The sequence below is a fragment of the Cyprinus carpio genome, chromosome A18, assembly GCF_018340385.1.
Source record: "Cyprinus carpio isolate SPL01 chromosome A18, ASM1834038v1, whole genome shotgun sequence".
In the NCBI taxonomy this organism is placed as follows: Eukaryota; Metazoa; Chordata; class Actinopteri; order Cypriniformes; family Cyprinidae; genus Cyprinus; species Cyprinus carpio.
Genome location: NC_056589.1, coordinates 18,622,818 through 18,644,677, shown reverse-complemented (window position 1 = coordinate 18,644,677; position 21,860 = coordinate 18,622,818). Strand labels below are relative to the sequence as shown.

The window sequence follows — 21,860 nt, the reverse complement described above, 5'->3', positions numbered from 1 at the left end:
GAAACTGTTAACATCAGTCCATCTGTGTACAAAACATTTGCTCACTAAATCCCCCCTCCCCGCTCCCCCCTCCCCTTTTTCCTTTTAGTGTATTTGAGCCGCTGGTCTTAATAAAGCTTCTCTTTCTAGTGTTTCCCATGTTGTGTGTCCAGTCTCTGCTCTGCTCACCCTCTCCGCAGGCCTCTGTCCAGCTCGGATGATGATGGAAAGCAGAAGAATGCAGGAATGTGGAGGGAGATCATCCTGGTTGCTCACTGCAACGGTCAGTACTTTGATCCACTCTGCATTTGGTCTAGACCCAACGATTTCCTGGAATATAGCGGAGAAATGAGGTGTACATGTGTCTCTCTTTCACATAGGTATCAGTGACTCAGCTGACCCATAAGGTATTTGGAAAAGGTCGGTGTTTTGTTCCTGTTTGGTTCCTACAACATATTTAAACCCTTCCACATTTGTTTTTAATTGAGAAAATGAAATGCCTGGAGAATTTTCAAATGTCTGACCATGTTCTCCCCTCTGGCTCATCCATGCGCTCATACCCAAAGTATTTAACCTGTCAAACCAGATGTTTGTTAGATAAGTACCTGCTGAGACTTAAGGTCTGTTAAGTGACTTTTCACCTGAGAAGCAGAAACTTGAGAAGCATTTTTCTAAAATGGCTCACTGTAATTTTATATTGTCACAGGAAGACTCGTCTGACACATCGCAGAAGGACAGAGGTGGAGGGGATGGGAACTTTTGCTCCTATTAACCTGGTGTTTACAGTTTAAACAGGTGAATGGGACTGTTATACTTACCCACAGAGTATTCGTTTTTAAAACCAGGTCTATTTAAGTTTGCAGTTGCTTAGGTGATGGATGCTTGAGAATGTGAGCTATTCAAGAGAGGTCTGGTTAGTACAAGCTGATAAGAGACGTAATACTCCCACCTCTGCTCTTCACTTGGCCTTGTATATTCAGGGAAAAAGGAGGCGATGCTCACTTGAATTATGAGAAATTGTTGTCATCATGAGCTGAATTTTTATTTATTTTTATTTTTTTTGAGGAAGGGGGCATATCTTTCGGAAACAGAAATGATGCGATATATGATTTACTAATTTTCTGTAATCTGTCAGTGAATGGCTCACAGTTCTTGATCTCAAACGAAGCAGACACCCTCTGGACACATCTCACTGCAAGAATATGAAGATTTGCTAGCAATTTTAAACCAGACATAACCATTCTGTAGAGATAAGTGACTTTGTGACAAAATGAAAAGGCAGCCTCTTAACAGGTCAGGTCTTAGTCACCCTGTTGAAAAGGTGCCTCATACCTCAGTCTTGTTAGCAGAATGAGCAAACATTCCGATCTTACCTGTCTGGAATCACAAACTATTTTTTGTTCTTTGACCGAACACTAAACTGTTCATCTCTTAACATCCCTATTGTACCCTAAGGTCTACTTCAGAGTGTAATGAAACAAAATGATAATTCAAATCACAAAGCCCGAGTGATGGTGATCTAAACATGTAAAACAAAATTAAATTACCATTTACAATGAAAGAGTCAATGTACAACTGTTTTCAAGACTGATAATAATAAATGTTTCTTGAGCACCAAATGAGCCTATTAGAATGATTTCTAAAGGATCATGTGAAACTGAAGACTGGAGTAACGTCAGGTTGCCATCACAGGAATTTAAATTAGATGATTATTAACCACAATATTGCTTCTTTTTTTTTTTTTACTGTGTTTTCAAATAAATAAATGTAGCTTTAGTTATTGTAAGAAACATCTTTAAAAATTTTACCAGCCTAAACTTTGTTTAATGTTAAGTTCTCTGGTCAGACCAAAAGCAACTAACATCTGATGCAGCAATACAAAACAGGGCTCTAGTTTGCAAATAAATAAATAAAGTCAATTTAAATTTAAACTGTATTCTGGACAACTTCATCTTCAAGGGTGAAAAGTGAGATGGTGTAGAGCGAACAAATGAGTCTTATGAAAAATAAGTAAAAATGTTCATCAAACATCCTCAAACTTAATTTAGTGGCTTGAATCAGACTCATTCAGTCAGTGAACTGTTTAGTGTACCTGAACCGTAAATCATTTTTCACTCATGTCTGATCAAAAAAAATGGTATTCTAAAAAACATCAAATATTTTATAAGAGAATATGCTTGTTTATTGTTTTGCATAGTAGGGTCCAACTGTAATGTTGAATCACTTGTCAGAGAAGCCTAAAGGTTTTGGTTTTAATATTTTTGTTGTGATTTTTTTGTGTGGAGAAATAAAACTATTTTCTGCTTCTCAATCTGAAATGCTCAGTATGTTTATGCAAGGTGTGTGACATGTCGAAACCACAATCAACACAATATATGACTTCTCTTATTCCAAACAGGAAGAAATATTCTTACAAAACAGAGTGACACACTGACACACATCAGCATCAAATGTCAACTACTTCTGAACAACTATCTTTATCGAGCAATTCTATGCTGACTCTGTGTCTCGCTGTTGTCTCATGGCATTTTCGTGTTTTATTAGTTGTATTATTTGCTGTTTGTCATTGACTCATTCTTTTAAATTTGGAAGAGAGACTTTTTGCTATCTCTGCGATATAATAATTATGCGGGGGAGATGGAGAATCCATCAAGCTTGTCTCTGAATAAAAGACAGAAATCAAGAATTAAGAAGAGAGGTTTGAGGGGAGGAAATTCCCTGCAATGCACCAAAATGTAATTCTTTTTTAGGGGGTGATTCTTTTCTATTCCCACTGTATAAACCTTTGTGCAATATGCAATAAGTCTTTTAAATAAAGTGTAGGACTGCTTCTGTTTTAGGAGAGGTGAATGTATTAAGTATTTATTTGATGTTATGTGAATGTTTGGTATTGTCATTGTTGTATGTAAAGTGAAAACAAAGACCAATTGGAATGCTTGTGTGGGTTTCTGAGGTGTGTGTGTGTGTGCATTTATGTGTAAAGAATGCTGCCAGACTGGCCGGTGCACTCTGCTTTGAGGACTCTACATTCCCCTGGCTCTCCCACATCCCTCAGCAGGTTACCAGACCCAAGCTGCCAGTCGTCAGCCTCTCAGCTGCCTACCCAGCATTCCACAGGCTTTAGCTTGAAGAAAAAAAAGAATTCCTGGCATGGTATGATTGGCTTCTAGCTTGAGGCTAATGCACTCTGTGCTGTCACACAACTTATAAGAACAGTCCAAGCGACAGAGAAACACTTGATCGCTGGCTGATCGTGACATGGCAAACTTGTGTATTTGTTAGACATCATGTTCTTTCCCAGACACAACTCCCTAGATACCTCTCCTCTCTGTTTTTGAATTAGATGGCTGGCGTTTTGGTCAGTAACCCATTGCCATCTTCCCAGACTGGCATCGTTTTAGTCAGTATGATGGAGGTACATGAATATTGGCCATTGGCCTCCCATCTGAAATCTGAGAGCTCGAGCTGGAATGTGAGACGTCACCTGGTCACCATGGTTACTTGTCTGTATCAGCTGCTCTTTGTCCTAGTTTGAGAGGACAGGCTGTTTTGTGTTTTTCTCTGTGTGTGAGAGCTTGTGAACAGGTATGAGAGGAAGTCTGGGACAGTTATAGTCTGTTTTTGTGTCTCTTTGGTGTTTGTGTGTGAGAAGATCAATGTGTGAATTTACAGATGACATTGAACTTGGAAAAAAAAAACGTTTGCATGTTTTAATGAGCACTTTTTTGAAAAAATAAAATTAAATAAAATAAACTTTTAATTAAGTGTGTATTATTTTAAACGACAATTGTCAGTTGTTCATTCAGACAGGAGGTTTTTTTAAAATCGTTTTTTCAACCCTGGTGACATAAGTAATTAAGTTCTGCCACCTAGTGGCCTTAATATCTCATTTTGCGTGCTTCTGTATTTTGCCACCATCCTGTGATTTGAATGATGTCCTGTCAGTCAACATTATATTATAGGTGCCTTAATTCTGCTTTAATTTCTGCAAAAGTTTGAAACAATTTTTATTTTATTATTTTTTTTTTTTTTATTGGAATGGAAATTACTTTAACTACAATGTTTTTTTTTCATTGTTTTTGTCATAAAAGTGCTTTATATAAAAATAATAAAACCTTAATTCAAGATAGGCTATTTTCTCTGAAAACTTATTGTATCATCCTACACAATATTGTCTTTCAAATACATTTATCTTCTTTTAAGGATGTTTACATATTTTTACTGTAAGGCAAGACAAAAAAAAAAAAGCTAAAAAAAAAAAAAGAAAAAAAGGAAGCATATCACATTCTCAGAAATAAAGGTTCTTTATCAGCATTTATGGTTACATGAAGAGCCGTTAACTTCCATGGAATCTTTCTAAAGGCTCTTCACGGGTTATTATGATTATTGAAATATTGTTCACAGAAAAAAAATGTTATTTTAAGAACTGTTGACATTAAAAGGTTTAATTTAAGTTAAATTTAATTACTTTTAAGAGTGCAGTGGCATTACACAGATGATATCTGCATGTTCTTGTAAGATATGTTAGTTGATAGTCTATCTACGAAGAAAGAGCCTTTGTAAAGTCAGGGAGGGAAGCAGTAAGTGGTAAAACCAGAGAGGAAAACCATTAAAAATGCTTACAAGATTATCCTCATTCCCTTCACCATAAAGGTTTGTTTTGATTTAGTTTTACTACTTTAGTACATTCGTGGAATGCCCATCCTATGCTGTGTATCAAGATCTCATCTATGTTTCTGGATTTTTTCATAATTTTTTGATTTTTTGCATGTCGTTTTGTTTGTGAAACTAGTCCTGATTCTGCAGCTCTGCTGTAGATAATGGGTGCATTGTGACACATTTTTTGTATGTCTGTAAGATAAACACATGTAAGTCATGTAAAAAAAAAATCCTGTTTCTGATATTATCTCAGAAGAACCAGTTTTTGACAACAGTTTATACACCAGCTTAAATTAACATTATAATAAGCAGTTACTTACATTACAACACTGATTATGTTTTCTGTCTTTTAATGTTGTTACTGATTGTATCACACATAATCTAATTTCTCAGAAGTATTTCACAAACTGTATAGCTATAAATGTATTTCACAAACTCTATATCACTCTATCTGTATTTTTCAAACTCTATATCACAGCAAAGCTGAAAGAACAAAGGCCTGAATCTGATCATCAGCTACACTGATGTGAGCGTCCAGAATGCAAAATCAGGAAAAAATGGCAAAGTGTGCAAAATTATAATTGGAAGATCATCACCAAGGTGAACGTACCTTAAGATAACATTTAGTCAGTAGGTAAACACTATTCATATTGTTTACATATAAGTGTTTTGAAAAGCTCTGTTATGCTCACAAAGACTGCAGTTATTTAATATAAAATAAATTTTTTAAAAAGTAATCTATTCCTGTGATGGCAAAGCTGAATTTTCAGCAGCCATTACTGTGTCAGTGTCACATGATCTTTCAGAAATCATTCTAATATGCTGATTTGGTTCCCAAGAAATATTATAATTCATACTGATTAAACTTTTGAACAGTTTTTATTAAGAATATAATGTTTTATAAATTTGATTGTATAATAATATCAAAATATATCATATAAAATATAATGTATTTTTCTTACCTCATTAGTAATTTGCTTAAAATGTTTTAAGCATGAAGCATGATGCAAAATTTGGTTAAATTCATGCTTAAAATTTGAATACTTATTAAGCTTTTTTAAAAATTAATATTTCAACATTTTATTTATCTTGTGTTAGAGTTATTTAAATATTTTGAAGGTGACTGGAATGACAAGCATCAAAGACAGTTGACTGACGCAGCAGTAGTATACCGCAGTGATTACTCAACATTTTTTGTGTAGTGCAGCATTCTTACATTTAACATGTATTTCCACATCAGTCTGTGGATATGTTTGTGGCTTTTTTTAACTGCTGTCTGATTAGGGCATTATATCAGACAATAATATAATAACATTATCTGTATATTTAAGTATCTAAAACTACATAAATATTTGAGTTAAAGTATTTTGTTGTTGGCCATGAATTACAGTCAAACTTAAGCATGAGCGAAAATCAGGAAAATCCTGTTCCTGATATAAATCAGTGTACATATGGTAATGGAATGACGTTGAGAAGACATCTGAATTGTTACTCATTTATCTCCGCTTTATACTGCACGTCTCATTTGTAAGCTTCTTTGGATTAAAACACTTTCTAAATGTGTAAATGTAAATGTAATGTTCTCTCTATTAGGGAAGAAGGCAGCTTTGTGGCCTGGGAGGGACTGACTGAAGCGTAAGCAGTTGCAGTTGCGGTAAACATTCACAGACCTTTAAAGAGTAAATAGACTTGTTACTCCATAATACTGATTACTCCCACACATCCAATACATACACACAAACATACATGTACATGCCTTCCACTGTAGACGGAGTGAAGGTCACAGACAAGCTGATAATGGCATCTAGAATATGTGACAGTGTTCTGGTGACTGGATCAAACCGTGGAATTGGACTTGAGTTGGTTCGCCAGTTGGCTGATTCACCCTTGCCTCCAGTTCAGATCTTTGCTGGTTGTAGAGACCCAAATGGACCAAGATCACAGGTAAGAAGCCATGCTAAAGTTAATTTATAAATATACTACTGTTCCTTGTTAATCGTATTTGTTTATGATATGTTAACTAATTTTAATTTATACAACTTAATTAATTAAATTGTATAATTAATTTACAAAATTATACAATTCAGTTAATTTATATAACTTGAAATGTTAAAGATTATTTTAGATTAATAATTAAAAGTACTTTTCATTGTTACTTTATGGTATCTAAAAAAAACTAATGTTAACAAATCTTATTGTAAAGTGTTCCTGAAATCATAAAACTATATGTTTTCATTGGTGTCAATGATGTTGTCATTGCCATTTAGCATAAAGTTTTTGTTTAAATTCGGTAAATGCAAATGTACTACGTGCTGTATAAAAAAGAGAAATTGTTTGAACTTTGTACCATCTGTACTATTCCAGTTTTACAAAGACAACATAGATGAGTCATTGTGTCACTGAAACTCGTTGGGCAAGTCTGCTGTTTCGGTGTGGCATTTAAATGGTGAATTGTGACACGTAACGTGTCTCTAAGATGTGTCATTTTATGAAGATGTGTATTTCTAGAAAATCCTGGAAAGTACTTCCAACTGCTTTTCTTCTAGGATCTCCAGGAACTAGCTCAGAAGCACCACGATGTGATCACGGTTGTCCAACTTGGTAGGAGATTAATAATAAAATAATGAACATCGTTGTAATTTTGTGGTTGAGTCATGATTCTGTTCATTAAGACTGTCATTACCTAGATTAAAGGATTAGTTCACCAAAAAAAATAATATTTTCTGAAAATTAACTTCATCAATCCAAGATGTAGACAAGTTTGTTTCTTCATTAGAACAGATTTGGATACATTTAGCATTACATCATTTGCTCAGATTATTGTGATGTTTTTATCAGCTGTTTAGCATCCATTCACTGTAGAGAATCCATTGATGAGCAAGACGTTGTTCTGATGAATACACAAACTCATCAAATTTTAAAATTTTTCAATTTTGGATGAACTTTTCTTTTAATATAGTATAATGTTGGTTTACCTAATTTCTCAATAGACACGACTAGTCCTACTAGTATCGCAGAGGCCTCAAAACTGGTGGAAGCCAAGCTGAAGGGCAAAGGCCTGAATTTGATCATCAATAATGCTGGTGTGAACATCCCAGGATCCCTAGTAGAGACGGGAAAACAGGAGATGGTGGATGTGTTCACAACCAATGTTGTAGGACCTATGCTCATCGCAAAGGTTGATTGTCTTAGAATTTTTGACTTGTTTTTCATTATAAATATCAAAAAAAAAAAAAAAAAAGTATGTGACTTAAGATATTTAGTGGTTTGTACACCCCAAAATGAACATGTTGTCATTAATCACTTACCCGCATGTCGTTCCAAACCCGTAAAAGCTCAGTTCGTCTTCGGAACACAATTTAAGATATTTTGGATGAAAACCGGGAGGCCTGTGACTGTCCCATAGACTGCCAAGTAAATAACAGTGTCAAGGTCCATAAAAGATATGAAAGTACACTTTTTGTATGCAAAGAAAACAAAAATAACGACTTTTCATCCTTGTGGTGTGGATGATACAGAAGAGCATACACAGCATACGGTGATATGAAGATACACAGAGGAGACCATTGACAAAGGAATTATTGAATAAAGTTGTAATTTTTGTTTTCTTCACTTACAAAAAGTGTTCCCATTGCTTCATTTAACCTAGATTGCACATCTGATGGCAGATGGAGTATTCTGACGATGACTTTCATCCCTTTTATGGACCTTGACACTGCTATTTACTTGGCAGTCTATGGGACAGTCACAGGCCTCCCGGTTTTCATCCAAAATATCTTAAATTGTGTTCCAAAGATGAACGGAGCTTTAATGAGTTTGGAACGACATGGGGGTTGGTGATTAATTACAAAATTTTCATTTTGGGGTGGAGCATCCCTTTAAGTATTATTCTTTAAAAAAATATGTATACAAATTGAGTATGCTCAAAACAAGAAAAACATCTGTCAATCGGGAAAGAAAGATAATCTTGTTTTCCCTTTAATTAAAGGTTTTTGTTCTTTTTCTTACCCCACTGACAGATATATTTTCTTTTTTTTCCCTAAAGTTAACTTTAATTTTAATTTATTATTATTATTATTATTATTATTATTATTATTATTATTATTATTATTATTATTATTCCAGAAATCAAGACGTATTATCTTAAAGATTGTTTGATTTGGGAAGGTTTAGATATTTCTACTGAAGAATAGGGAACACATTTTAATGTGTAACATTTCCCCTTTACGGTAAATGACGTTATTTCATTTTTAGGATTTCCATCCCCTCCTGTGCAAGGCTGCAGCTCAGTTTCCTCATCAAACAAGCATGTCTTGCAGTAGGTCAGCTATTATCAATGTTTCCACGCTGCTGTCATCCATCAAAAGATGCCCTGAGAATTTCTCTGTGTCTCCAATGTACCCCTATCGGGTCAGCAAGGTACCAGTGTTTATCAAGCCCTTTTACTCTAATCCATAGACAACAAAACATAAACATTTCTTCAAGTATTATTAACCATAGGCTTTATTTTACTCATAAATCACTATTAAAACTATTACATCTTGATTGTTTCTTTACTTCAGGCAGCACTGAACATGTTAACTTGCTGCTTGGCGGAAGATTTCAGAAAAGATGGCATTCTAGTTATGTCTCTTCATCCAGGATGGGTCCAGACAGAAATGGGAGGCCCAGAGGTAATACAAAGCGCTTGTTACAAATGTGTTTTTACATTCATATCAGTGGTTTACTTTCTTTGGCAGCCTCATATTTGTAATTGTTCTCATGGCACCCTCAGGCTCCCCTGACGACACTTGAGAGCATCAGCAGTATGTTGAAAGTCATCACAAGCCTCACCGAGAAAGAGAGTGGAACTCTTTTAGATTGGGAAGGCAAAAACATCCCCTGGTGATTACGCAACTCGTGTGTTGTGTTCACATCTTAAGTTTGACATATACTTCCACTTTTTTGTCTGTCTGTCTGCGGTTTGACTGAGAAAAATGTTTCTAACAGCTATTCTAGTATAAGACGTGGTAAAACAGCAATGAAAAATATGCTATCATATTATGAGGAAGATCTGATTTAAAAACATGAAAACAGTTTTCTTATGCCTTGAATTTCCCCTAACTGATATTTGTATTGCAGACTTTCCAAATTAAATATTAGCAATTGTAATAAAATTAGCTGTGTGACAATGGGAGAATGGATAAGTAAAGAAAGGAAGATGAAGAAAATGTAAAAGAGAGAGCCAAAAGAAACAAAGTCAACCACAACATGCCCTTCTTCAAATGTGATTTCCAGAAAGGACAATAAAATTATGTACAATAACAAATAAAAATAATTGTAGCTTTCCTGCCACTTCATGTCTCATAAATAAATGAATATTTGGTAAATAACGTGATCTTCAATCATCCAAAATTTCACGGGTACAGTACGCCCTCTAGTGTTTAATAAATATACCCATTTAAGTGCAGTGGTTTTCAACCCTTTTGATTTTAGGGCCATCTGTTATTAAGGTTATGTTAATATAACTCAGTTCAAATAATTTTAAGACTAAATTGGGCCCCCCATTGAGAACCAATGGTTGAGTAACTTACATACTGTACATAACTTACATAGGCCTACATAATATCTGCTTATGTCTCATCAGTACAGTATGGAGATGCAGGAGTTAAAGATATAAGATTTGTTCAACCCATGTCATGTCATGGATCTAGTTGTTACTCATCTTTCGATGTAATTCTTAACCCTGTTAAGAAAGCAAGTTATATACTTCCAGAGAAACAAGGTAGATCGATGATAGCGTTGAAATGCTAGAAGACTCTCAGAAGAAGCAGCAGCCATCCCTACTGAATGGTTCTGTAAGATTTAAGAGTGAAGTTCATGACAGGTCCTGGTCATTTCATCTCAAAAATCAAAGGAAAAAGAAAGAAATTATAGTCTACATAAAGAATATTTAATATTTATTAAATATCTATAAAAAGAATATATCACAAAAGCAATATATAATGTGTGTTTTCTGTTTCAAAGTATTTAAAAAAATATTTTTAATAATAATTTTACTTTATTTAAAAAAAAAAAAAAAAAAAAGCCTCTAATAGGCTGTTTAATGGACCCCATATGTTTTTTTAAGGATGGTTAATGGCTGTGTTAAGTGTGGATTTTTGTGTGTGTGAGATCTTCCTTATCACATAAAGTTTGACAATATTATGTTGTGATTTTTCCTTCACATTTTATATTGGCAAAACTATAAACTAAGAAAGTCTTCACATTAAACAAAAAAAAAAAACAGTAGGCGTCATCAATAATTAATTATAAGATAAATATTATTATGTTTAAACTTACACTACTAAGATAGCTGGCAGGACTCTTACTGTGTTTGTTTAATGGTGACCTAATCAATAAATCTGACAAAAGAATCAATCACACGAGGCTCCAGATTTCGATGTGCTTGGCCGCGAGCGAAGCCAGCGGTTGACTGACACTCGTCTGGCCGTGCTGTTATCCTGAGGAGAGAACTGACTGTTGATTTTTCATTAACTATCAGCTGCCTCATGGCGATACTCCCGTAGTCCTGTGAAAACAAGGACAGGAGGGTTTATCTTTTCCCTCTCAGCTTTGAAACTAAAAGAGGTGGGCATAAGCAGACGCCTCTGGACGGTGGGCGTACACGCTTCACGCGCTGCTAGTTCAGATTAAACACTCTTTAACTAGTTTACGTCACGTTTATGCTTAGTTCTTCACACGGGATTTAGTCGCTTGGACATACAGTACTCCTCAGGTAGGAACCTCATAGTAGATATTTATAGCTTTGTTAGAGAGCATGTTTGTTTTTGAAAGAGTACATTTGAATGAATAACTATGGCATGTTTTGGGTATGTCAGTAACAACAATAACAACTAAATTTTTTATTATTTTTTGGAAATAATTGCTGGTTTTGACACGAGGCAGCTGTGGGACTTCATTTCCCATCATCAATCATTAGTCCGTTGGAGAGGAGTTTTGCGCCAGTCTGGGATATTCCCGATATTCCCACTTTACGCGCTGATTCAAACAGAGGTTGTCATGGAACCCGAGAGTTTGTTTCCTTCTTGTAAGGAGGGTCTGACTGCTTGTTTGTGAAGAGAAATCAGAAAGCAACCTTTGTGGTAAGTGGCAAGTGCATATCCCGGGTTCTGGATATGACTGTATGATTGTTTGCTCATGTGAAATAATGAAGGTCTTCATATAATTTGTCAATTGTGGTGGGTTGACCAACAGTCAGTAAATTGACCCTCTGTCATGTTTTAAACTTTACAATATTACAGTATTCTGTAAATAAGTCAACCTGAATGGTTTATAAATGGGTGTTCTTCAACTGTGGGCAACTTGGCCATCTGAATGCTCTTAAATTATTTTCACACTATTTTTATTTCTGTGCTAAAAATTTTCATTACTGTATATGTAGAAATGAATCACAGGAGAATTCTGTAATTTTTGTCAGAAAGTTTTCAACAACAATGCCATTCCCACCACACCTTAAATGAGACGATGGACGTGACATTTTAAATAATTCAAATAAAATTTAAATCAAATGTCTCAAACTCTTTTGTTTTGCTAAGGCTAATTTCATGGCCAGCCTTTAATGTATCCTAAATATACCCAATTAAGTATTTTTAACTGTTTTAACTGTTGATTTCTTGCATAATTTGACAAAATTATGGCTTGATTGTAAATGACGAGTAATACAAATATTTGTAAACAAGTAGGCCTACAGTGCCTTTAAAAATAGGGACAATGGGGTGGAACAAGTGCTTTTGAAAAATTCATTTTGAAAAAAATAAAATAATAATTTACACAATAAATATTGAAATGGTTGATATTTGTTGTTTATTTAACTGTTCTCGTTTTGATCATAAACTTTAAACACATAATTAGCCTAATATTTTTAGCATTTACAGTACATTCATATTCATAGGATTTCATTGAATATCTTTGAGGGATTGAGAATTGTATTTAGTTGCCTCCGTTTATAGAACAGATTGTTAACAATTAAATATAACAGCTGTTTAGTGTTTACTGAAATCTGAAATGTAGTCATTAACAACGCTACATAAACTTCAGTTCTTCCCCTCTGACTCTACAGAATGTGATGACTCTGATGGGTTTTCGCAGTTAGCTCCTTATACAAAATCACAGCAAATAAAAGACCAGTAAATTTACATGCAGTGTAAGAATCAAACAAATGATTTCTTTATGTAAATTTTGAAATAAATCACTGGTCAATGTATTAACAGAATAAATAACCATGAATACATTCATTTGGTTTAATGTTTAATTTGAGGATAAAGTTGATTCATCATGAGAAAAATGAGAGGAAAGCAGTTTTTTTTTCTCTCTGTTGATCAAGCAAACCAGAAGGAAGTGCTTTTGCCCTGGGGATTAGCTTTCTATTTATCAGTTATCTAAACACATACACATTCACTTTATATCTGTGTACACACAAAGGCACAAGTGCTGTTTTTCTGTACCCTGGTGTTTTAGATAGCACTTTGTCAATGCTGCAGTATTTTATGTACTACATTAAACTATGTGTCCTTCATTTACTGTAGAGCCCTGTGCTAGTGTTGCGTGTCAGTGTTTTTGGCAGCTGTTCACACAGGTCTTCTCTTTGACCTCAGTCTAATAGTGGTCAGCAGAAAACAAATAGCCACGAGAGGGAAAAAAACAAGGACATGACATATTACATGTATGGCTTGAGCCGTGTTTTACTCCCTTAAGCTCAAGTACAGATTTTGTTCTTTCAGTTTGTTTTTCTCACGGTTTCTAGTTTCCTATGTTGACTGTCACACGTCTGCTCTCTGCTTACTTTTTATCTCTTACAGTCCCACAGATTCCATTGACTCACACTTTAAAGCAATAGTTCACTCATTATATAATTTTGTCTGGTGAGCTTTTAAAGACTCTTTACATAGTAAAACAAATCTTAAAAGCACCATAAAAGTAGTCACAATGGAGTTTGAAAGAGTTTGTAATGTACATAAATAGACGCACAACAGAATGTGCATGCACACACACACACACACACACACACACACACACACACACACACACACACACGCACACACACACACACACACACACACCTTATACTGCATCAGTTTTTTTTTTAAACCCTTTAAGCTCATATAGAATGGAGATAATAAAGCTAATTTATACAGTTTTTTTTTGTTTCAGCAACATGATCTTTTAGCCAACAAGTGCTGTTTCTAGAACATAAAAACTGATTAAGGGCAATTTTTAAATGCAATATAAATCGGTAAGTAAAATGAATGCTGAAAGTGCAGCCCAGCTGATGTAAAGGAATTCTTCCCCCCAAAAAGTAAATTTGCTGAAAATGTACTCACCTTCAGGCTATCCAAGATGAGTTTGTTTCTTTTTCAGGACAGATTTGGAGAAATTTAGCATTGCATCATTTGCTCACCAATGAATCCTTTGCAGTGAATGGGTGCCGTCAGAATGAGAGAAAAAGTACATCACAATAATCCACAAGTAATTGACATGACTCTACTCCATCAGTTAACATCTTGTGAACCAAAAAGCTGCGTGTTTGTAAAAAAAAAAAAATCAATCATTGAGGCAGTTTAACTTTAAATTGTTGCTTCTGGCCAAAATACAATAATCCATAATAACAGTCTATGCCCAGTTGTCCTTTCACATCAAAATGCACTAACATATTGGTTTAGAACTATTTTAAACTGATCTGTGCATATGTCTCTCCTGATTCAGACAAGATACTGCTCCTTTTATTATTTGAAAATCTCTGGTTATGTCCTGATTTTTTTTATATAAAATAGATTTTTAACATCATAATGTGACTTTGGTGTCACCTTGTTTTCCTTAATTTGCTCAAAAAGAAAAAAGTACGAGATCTTGTATCCACATTGTCATTTTGCTTCTCACTTGCACATTTTAACCCCTCTGTTTCTAGAATTCAAACTGGATTACATAACATTCAAGAATGGAATGCGCAAATGATGTATTCCTGATAGTCAAGAGCTGGCAAAACAAGCAAATAATAATAAGGCAATTTAATTAAATTTGTTTAAAATTCATTTTCTCACACACACATAATCAGTTGTAAGGAAAGTTTGCAGGAAAGTCCCCATTGTGTGGGTGAGATTGAGAGATGGCTATCGATGGTTATAGGAGGAAGCGTTTATTGGTACAGATGTACAGGGTGACAGATCGAGGCGGTGAGGTCACACCAGCCTGTGATGCGCTTCTTCCTTCCACATAAACTGCCAAACACACTCACAGAAGCTGCTAGCATATTATGAAACACATTGCAAGCTTAAATGTTGCTCATTTATGTATCTGTAGTCATGAACAGACACTTTATAATCAAAATAATATAAGAAATTAGCAGTCAACCTGTAAATCAAGCAGGAATGATTGTGGACATCATTTCAAGAACATTTTTGGCCTAAAGATTCCAAACTCTAAATTATAAAACACTCAAACACAATAAAAAAATATCCCATGTCATTGTTTGTTTTCACCCCTGAATTTTGTTCTATATATGCGCTAATGCGCTTGCATGTCTGACTTTGATAGGAGACATATGAAACAGAATAAAGCTTTGAGTGATATGTGCAGTACAATGACAGGAAACGTTTGGTCATTTTTAAATGTCTGTGTTGGCCTAACACTTCCTGATAAAAGGGCAGGTTGGACAACGAATAAACGCAGAAGCTTAATTGCATTTCATTATGGAGTTGATAATATAATCATTTCTTGAGTGATTATTTGACCAGCTATAAGAGGCACTTTTAAATTAAATTGGATCAAAAGTAAAATAACGACACTCGAAAATATGCACTTAAATATGCACCTAGTACACTTAAATATGCACATGATGTGACAAAATCTGAAAAAAAACTTGTGAGGTTATGTGTCAATACTGTGTGGCATGTTTTAAAAAAAATTATATTTACACTACTGTTCAAACTTTGAGGTCAGCAACAATTCAGCAAGAATACATTGAATTGACAAAAAGTGACAGTACAAACATTTTTCTTTTAAATAAATGCTGTTCTTTTGAACTTTCTATTCATCAAAGAATACTCGGAAGAAAATGTATCACAGTTTTTACAAAAATATTAAGCAGTAAAGCTGTCTTCTGCAATGAGCACATTTACACTGATAACAAAAATCGGCTTATTAAAATAATATGTTTACACGTTTACTGAAAATAATTAGAGATGTTTCTTGAGCAGCAAATCAGCCTATTAGAATGATTTCTGAAGGATCATGTGAAGGCTGAAATAATGACTGCAGAAAATTCACAAAAAATCATAGTAAATAACATTTTAAAATATATTAAAATAAAAAAGTTATGGCAATATTAATTTGAAATATGTAATGTATCTGTTTTTGCTGTATTTATGGTCAGCCTTTTTATAATAGTTAATTATTTTTTAAAATAAAATTAATGCAATCAGTATGAGCTATTTGTTGTATATGCTATTTATTAGCAGTTTTTAAATATGTTCTGGTTCCCCATGGAACCAGCCTCTCTCTGTTCATGGTTTATAAGGGTCATAATAGTGCCAGGCAGTACTTCCCACTGAGCATGTTGTACCTCATGTATGGTCCAGTGGAGGGCAGTGTTGGATCATGAATCTTAAGTCTGATTTAATTAGTTACTGTTATTGTAGGGATGGGTCATAAACCTCATATTTGTCATATGCTCCTGTGCCTGTATCTGTGTGTGTGTGTGTGTGTTTGTGTGTGTGTGTGTGTGTGTGTGTGTGTGTGTGTGTGTGTGTTTGTTTTTTCCATGCATGTTGTTCTTCAACACTAGAGACTATGTCACATAGTGTTCACATTATGTTCTCATTCATGTAGTTTCTTCCTCCCTCTGTCAGAGTCAGATGAAAGCAATTACAATGTCACATTACACATCATGTGGGGTCCTAGACAAGCTCAGTTGTTTACATGTGTGATGTAAGTGGAAAGAGAAACAATCAGGATAAAAAGCACCTTTAGTAAATGAAAACAACTACAACAACACAACACCTGTCAACACGTCTGATCACAATGGAGGCTTTGTGGAAGGGAGTGAGACATTCTATTGTGGGTTGAGAAAGATAACATTCACCTCCTCCTGCCTGAAGGGAAACCTCGCTCTCTTTTACTATCCCTTGATCTCTCTTTCTGTGAGAAAATGGTCTGCTACAATAATTGGCATATAGACAATTAAACTATAGATATTATATCCTTTCTCCAAACCGCTCGTCCTCTGGTTTCTGGGATGCTGGAGCTTATCACAGCACCTCGGGCCAAAGGCAGGGGAGACACCCTGGACACATATTGATTATATTACATTATATTATAATAGGATAAACAATAATAATAAGACATAATATTTTCTGTAGCCATTCAACAAATCAAAAATAATCTCAGAGCACATTTTAATAGGGTCCAGTAAAAACTAAACATTTCCAAAGAATGTATCTGTAAGGCTGGCTGTTGAAATGTACACTCTGCACTGAAGATGAGACATCTATGGTTTGTTTTGGCAGCTACTTTCCATACATGGTTATGAGTGCAGACAGAGAAATTACTAACATAGGCTTTATAGAGCATTACAGTTCACAGAGGAAACACCTCAGCACTAGGAAACGGTCCCAAAATAAGGAAAAAACAAATGGATTCTTTGTGTAGCCTTCCTTGTTTACTGTTGTTGACTAGGCAGAACTGCATTATTTGGAGTTATTTTAGTGCCTGGCTGATAGGACACTTGTCATGTGACTGGTGAGCAGCAGACAGGAGCTGCTTTACATGCAGAGGGTGAAAAAGTGAAAATATCACTTCACGTGATGGCTGCAGGAATGAAATAAATTTCCTTATGTTTCACACAGAACATGCATTAGAAAATGCAAGATGCAACAGAGCAAAACACATCTGTTAGTTGCTCCAGGTTTTGTGACATTTAAAATTGATTTAAACTCTTATAGCAGCTGGAAAAAAGAATGCTTTAAAACTCTATAAATTACTTAGATATATTATATTAATGTATATTTATTAACCACCCTTTAATTGAAAAAAAAAGTGCACACAACTGTCATAGTTTATTATTTTGTGTTAAACATTTTATTTTCCATTTACAATTAAATACATATAAGTTGCATGTAAATGTCTAAAATGCAGCATTAGGTAGCAAAATATCAAACAATGTGGCAATCTGCAAACAAATGATTCTACAGTTCTGCTCTCAGAACTAACTTTGAAACTCAGTATGATATTTGTTATATTATTTAAAGATACTCATACATTTTTAATTGTGACTTAAGTGTCCAGATATCTTCTGTTCCCACTGCTGTCATTTGGAATAGTAGAAAGTATTTTAATATCAAAAACTGTTACACACTTCAGCTTTAATTTGCACCAAGGGAAGAGGTAAAGCCATCAGATTTCAATTTTTAAACTAAATATACAGGAGATCTCTCTTGTGTTTCATTCTCTCCCCTTCTCGTTTTCTTTTTCTCTTTCTAGCTCTTCAGAATGAATTCAACCAAGTGGGTCAGCTCATTGCCAGCCATGTTCTTGCATCCCCAGTGCGGGCTTTGCTTTTACTCGTCACTTTCTCTTTCACTTCTGCTTTCACTGCTACCTACCCCCCCCCCTCTTTTTTTATTACCATTACTTTTCTCAGGATAACAGACACTCAGCAGTTTTTTTACTGCTATCAGTAGGAGCATTAAAATGAGTCTGAGTGAGAAACTCAGTTTTGTTGGAGCTTAATTACCAGGCCTGGATCTGGACATTGGCTGTAATCCACACGCCCACCATCGAACACTCTCTGTGTCTGAAGTTTCCTCATCAAAACTAAACTCTGTCTAAGAGGGTACAAAATGATATACATTTCTTTCAGGTCTCTTAAGTGTTTACGTGCTCACTACGCACTCACAGGCTAGGTCACACAGATGCCATCACTCGTACTTCCTCTCCGTCTGCTGAGCAGAGCGCCCAGGGGAAAGGACCAATCAGCATATTATTGTGACCCAGTCGGCAGGGTCCCACCCTGCTTTAATCTAAGAGGAATTTACGCTGGAAAGACAGATTAACTGGGCTGAAGGGTTAAAGATTCACCCCCTGGGTCTTGTGTCCTGCCTGAAGTTCTCAGAAGTGGTGGGGGTTGGTCATTTAGAGAGACATTTATAGAGTACAGCCTGGAATAAAGTGGCTCAGTGTAAAGACTGTTACAACTGATTTTACTTTTATTATTATTAAAGTAGTCATATCAAATATTTAAAGGGGTCATATGATGCGATTTCAGTTATTCCATTCTCCATTCTTGGAGTGTTACAAGCTCTTGGTGCATAAAGAAGATCTGTAAAGTTGCAAAGACTGAAGTCTCAAATCCAAAGAGATATTCTTTATAAAAGTTAAGAGTCAACCACTCCTACCTAAAATGGATCAGGACGAGGATTGTTTCCTGGAAGAGTAGCCTATACAATGCCAGTGTCTGTTTCTATAAAGTGGGGCAATTCCAACTTTGCATGGACAGTCTGGCTCTTCTGACTCACAGCCTGTAAGTACGTTTACATATTTAAAGAATTTGCTACTGATGATTCAATCGTGAGTTTTGAGCAGCGTAGAGTAGAGCTTGTTGTTTGTCGTTTCTCCGATTAAAAATGCAGATATGGGTTTTATGTTTACGCGGCGCGATATGCAACGCAACTCTTAATCAGTAATTATGTCCCCACTGGATGCAATAAATGCCTCGTTTGTAATGGGTTTTGTTAGTTTTGTCTTGTCACGCGGGGTTCTCAGCATTACAGTATGTTAAGAGGCGTAACATTTCCGTAATGCACTTGAGGAATTTGGCTAATCACAATGCACTGGATAGCTGGCCAATCAGAGCACACCTCGCTTTTCAGAATGATGAGCTTTGTAAAAATGGATGTGTTTAAGAAAGGCGGGGCATAGAGGAGCAATAATAATGTACATTATGTGGAAATAATATGTTTTTTGAACCTTAAACTGCATAAACACATTTCATTACACCAAATACACAAAATAATGTTCTTTTTAGCAGCATCATATGACCCCTTCAATTAAAAGAGGTCTACCAGTCAAAAGTTAATAGTTACATATTTTTAATGTTTTTGAATGAAGTCTCATGCTCAGCAAAGCTGCATTTATTTGATTAAAAATACAGTAAAAATATATATATATATTTTTTAAAGAACTGTATACATTTTGAATTAGAATGAAATCTGAAGAATGATGTGGTACTGTATACTGGAGTAATGGCTGCTGAAAATCCAGCTTCACCATCACAGGAATAAATTACTTTTTGAAATGAATTAAAATAGATAACAGTTCTTTTAAATCGTAATAATATTTCACAATATTCCTGTTTTTACTGTATCAAACAAGTGCAGACTTGGTAAGCAAAAAAAAACTTTATTATTCAGAATGTTTGTGCACAAAATTGTCATAATTTAGGGTTATATGATAGTTTATATTTTAATTTCAATTTAGATATAACAAAAATTAAATATAATTAATATAAAGAGGAAAATTTATATCTATGAACAATTTTCATGCAGCTTGGTTTTAATAAAAAAAAATTTATTTAGTTTTGAAAACTGATATGGTACATGAATAAGTCCATGTTTCATGTCTTAAGTGCTCTTAATTAGAATTGTGTAGTCTTAATGACTAGCTGCACTATGGTGGCACACTTAATGGTTTGCCTGTTCTTAAGTACCACTATCTTCTAAAGTCAATAGACAATGTACTAGCTAGGCCCTAGAGATGGAGTAACAAAAACACACATCCCATTATGCCACTTCATATCCGTTTCAGTAATAGTATTTTCTACTCTTTTTCAATACTAAAGTTTCCATTCATGCAATATCTCAGTGCATACACTGTTGAATCTTCTTACATGAGTCCATGTATGCATACTGACAATACAAACAGACTCATATACCCCCGAAATGAGAGCTTTGGAGATGCCTGACCCAATTAGACCTTCTCACGCCTCTGGGTATGATTTTATCACACAATTCCCATCCGAGTTTTCTTTTTTATTGATTAAGTGAGTTAGTGTGAAGCTCAATATGTTGCCATGCTTGTAATGTGCGATATATTTGCATGTGCATGCATGATAGGAAATGCCAGAGTAGCAGATGGAGTGAACAGGTGGTATGTAATGTGTGTGGGTTAGTACGCAGTTCTCTTTCTTTTGCGTGGGTCAGCATGTTATGGTGGGTGAGTGGGTGGGCTTTCTATAAGGGTGGCTTGATAGGAAATGAGGGTTGCTGAAAGGATTGCTGAGAGGGTTAATTGGAAGGTTATATGGAATTTTTTTTGCTCTTAGTGTGAATATGACTGCCCAGAAATGACTTGCATTTGACTTCTGAACAGTGAAAGTGAGGAACTGAGAAAACATCATAGAGCTGGATCTCGGTTTGAAAAGAAAGGAGTGCCTTACAAAGCTGTGACGACAATGTCCGAGCTTTCTTTAATAAGCTCTTTAACAAGTTATCAGATATTTTAAAGCCTTTTGTGGTGTAATCCATTCTTTGCTTACTTTTTATAGTCTTTTAGAAGTATTTGGATTGCTGTAGTGCTTAAAAATTAAACCCATGTGCATTGCTTTCTGCCCTCTCCCTCCCCCAAAAAACACCCACAAACACACCCATGCCAGCCTTAGTCAAAAATACATGAGAAACGAAGGACAGGGGATGCAGAGAAATGGAAAGATCAACTTGACAAGTTCATTGCTTCACATGTTTTGCATTATAATTCAGGGTCAGGCTTTTATATGTAGTGACATGTACAAAAAATCAACTCGCAAGCTAAAAATAACAAGAAAGAGAGGGTTAGAAAGTGATGAACATACGCTACCCCCTCCGTAAACTGTGAACATTCCCACAGGGGGTCTGAGAAGCAGGTTGCACGCACTGGGGTTCAGGGGTCAATGAGCATAGAGATGGGACAGGGAAGGGGCTTTGTGTGATTGACAGCCAGTTAGCAGCAACTTTGGGCTCCTCTGACCTTAGAAAACTTGTAAAAAGAAGGTAATGTGTAAAACCATAAAGAGTGGGGAGGGGGGAAACATCAAAGATTTATTAATTTAGGCCTGTCGTGTACCAGTATCCATTAACTATGTGGAGCCTGACAAATGAAATAACAGAATCATTTAGTCAAAATCTAAAAAAACAAATGCAATTTGTTGCAGTTGC

The 21,860-nt window shown here is 35.2% G+C and overlaps 1 protein-coding gene and 1 long non-coding RNA gene across 4 annotated transcripts; both read left to right on the top strand.

Annotated features, from left to right (window-relative positions):
* The first annotated feature begins 127 nt into the window (after window positions 1-127).
* LOC109108673 lies at window positions 128-1,659 on the top strand. Its single transcript, XR_002020942.2, has 3 exons — window positions 128-262; window positions 360-399; window positions 686-1,659. It is a non-coding gene; the product is annotated as an uncharacterized LOC109108673 (long non-coding RNA).
* A 4,489-nt stretch (window positions 1,660-6,148) lies between these two features.
* LOC109108672 (C-factor-like) lies at window positions 6,149-9,972 on the top strand. Of its 3 annotated transcripts, XM_042775235.1 has the most exons (8): window positions 6,149-6,165; window positions 6,232-6,317; window positions 6,407-6,582; window positions 7,185-7,239; window positions 7,629-7,816; window positions 8,893-9,057; window positions 9,201-9,311; window positions 9,413-9,972. In XM_042775235.1, the coding sequence occupies exons 3-8, from the start codon at window positions 6,436-6,438 to the stop codon at window positions 9,524-9,526; spliced, it is 780 nt and encodes a 259-aa protein (XP_042631169.1). In that variant the 5' UTR covers window positions 6,149-6,165; window positions 6,232-6,317; window positions 6,407-6,435; the 3' UTR covers window positions 9,527-9,972. The 3 variants fall into 3 exon arrangements, with proteins under 3 accessions (XP_042631169.1, XP_042631171.1, XP_042631168.1); XM_042775237.1 differs by lacking the exon at window positions 6,149-6,165 and having other exon boundaries at window positions 6,173-6,292; XM_042775234.1 differs by lacking the exons at window positions 6,149-6,165; window positions 6,232-6,317 and having other exon boundaries at window positions 6,328-6,582.
* The last annotated feature ends 11,888 nt before the right edge of the window (window positions 9,973-21,860 follow it).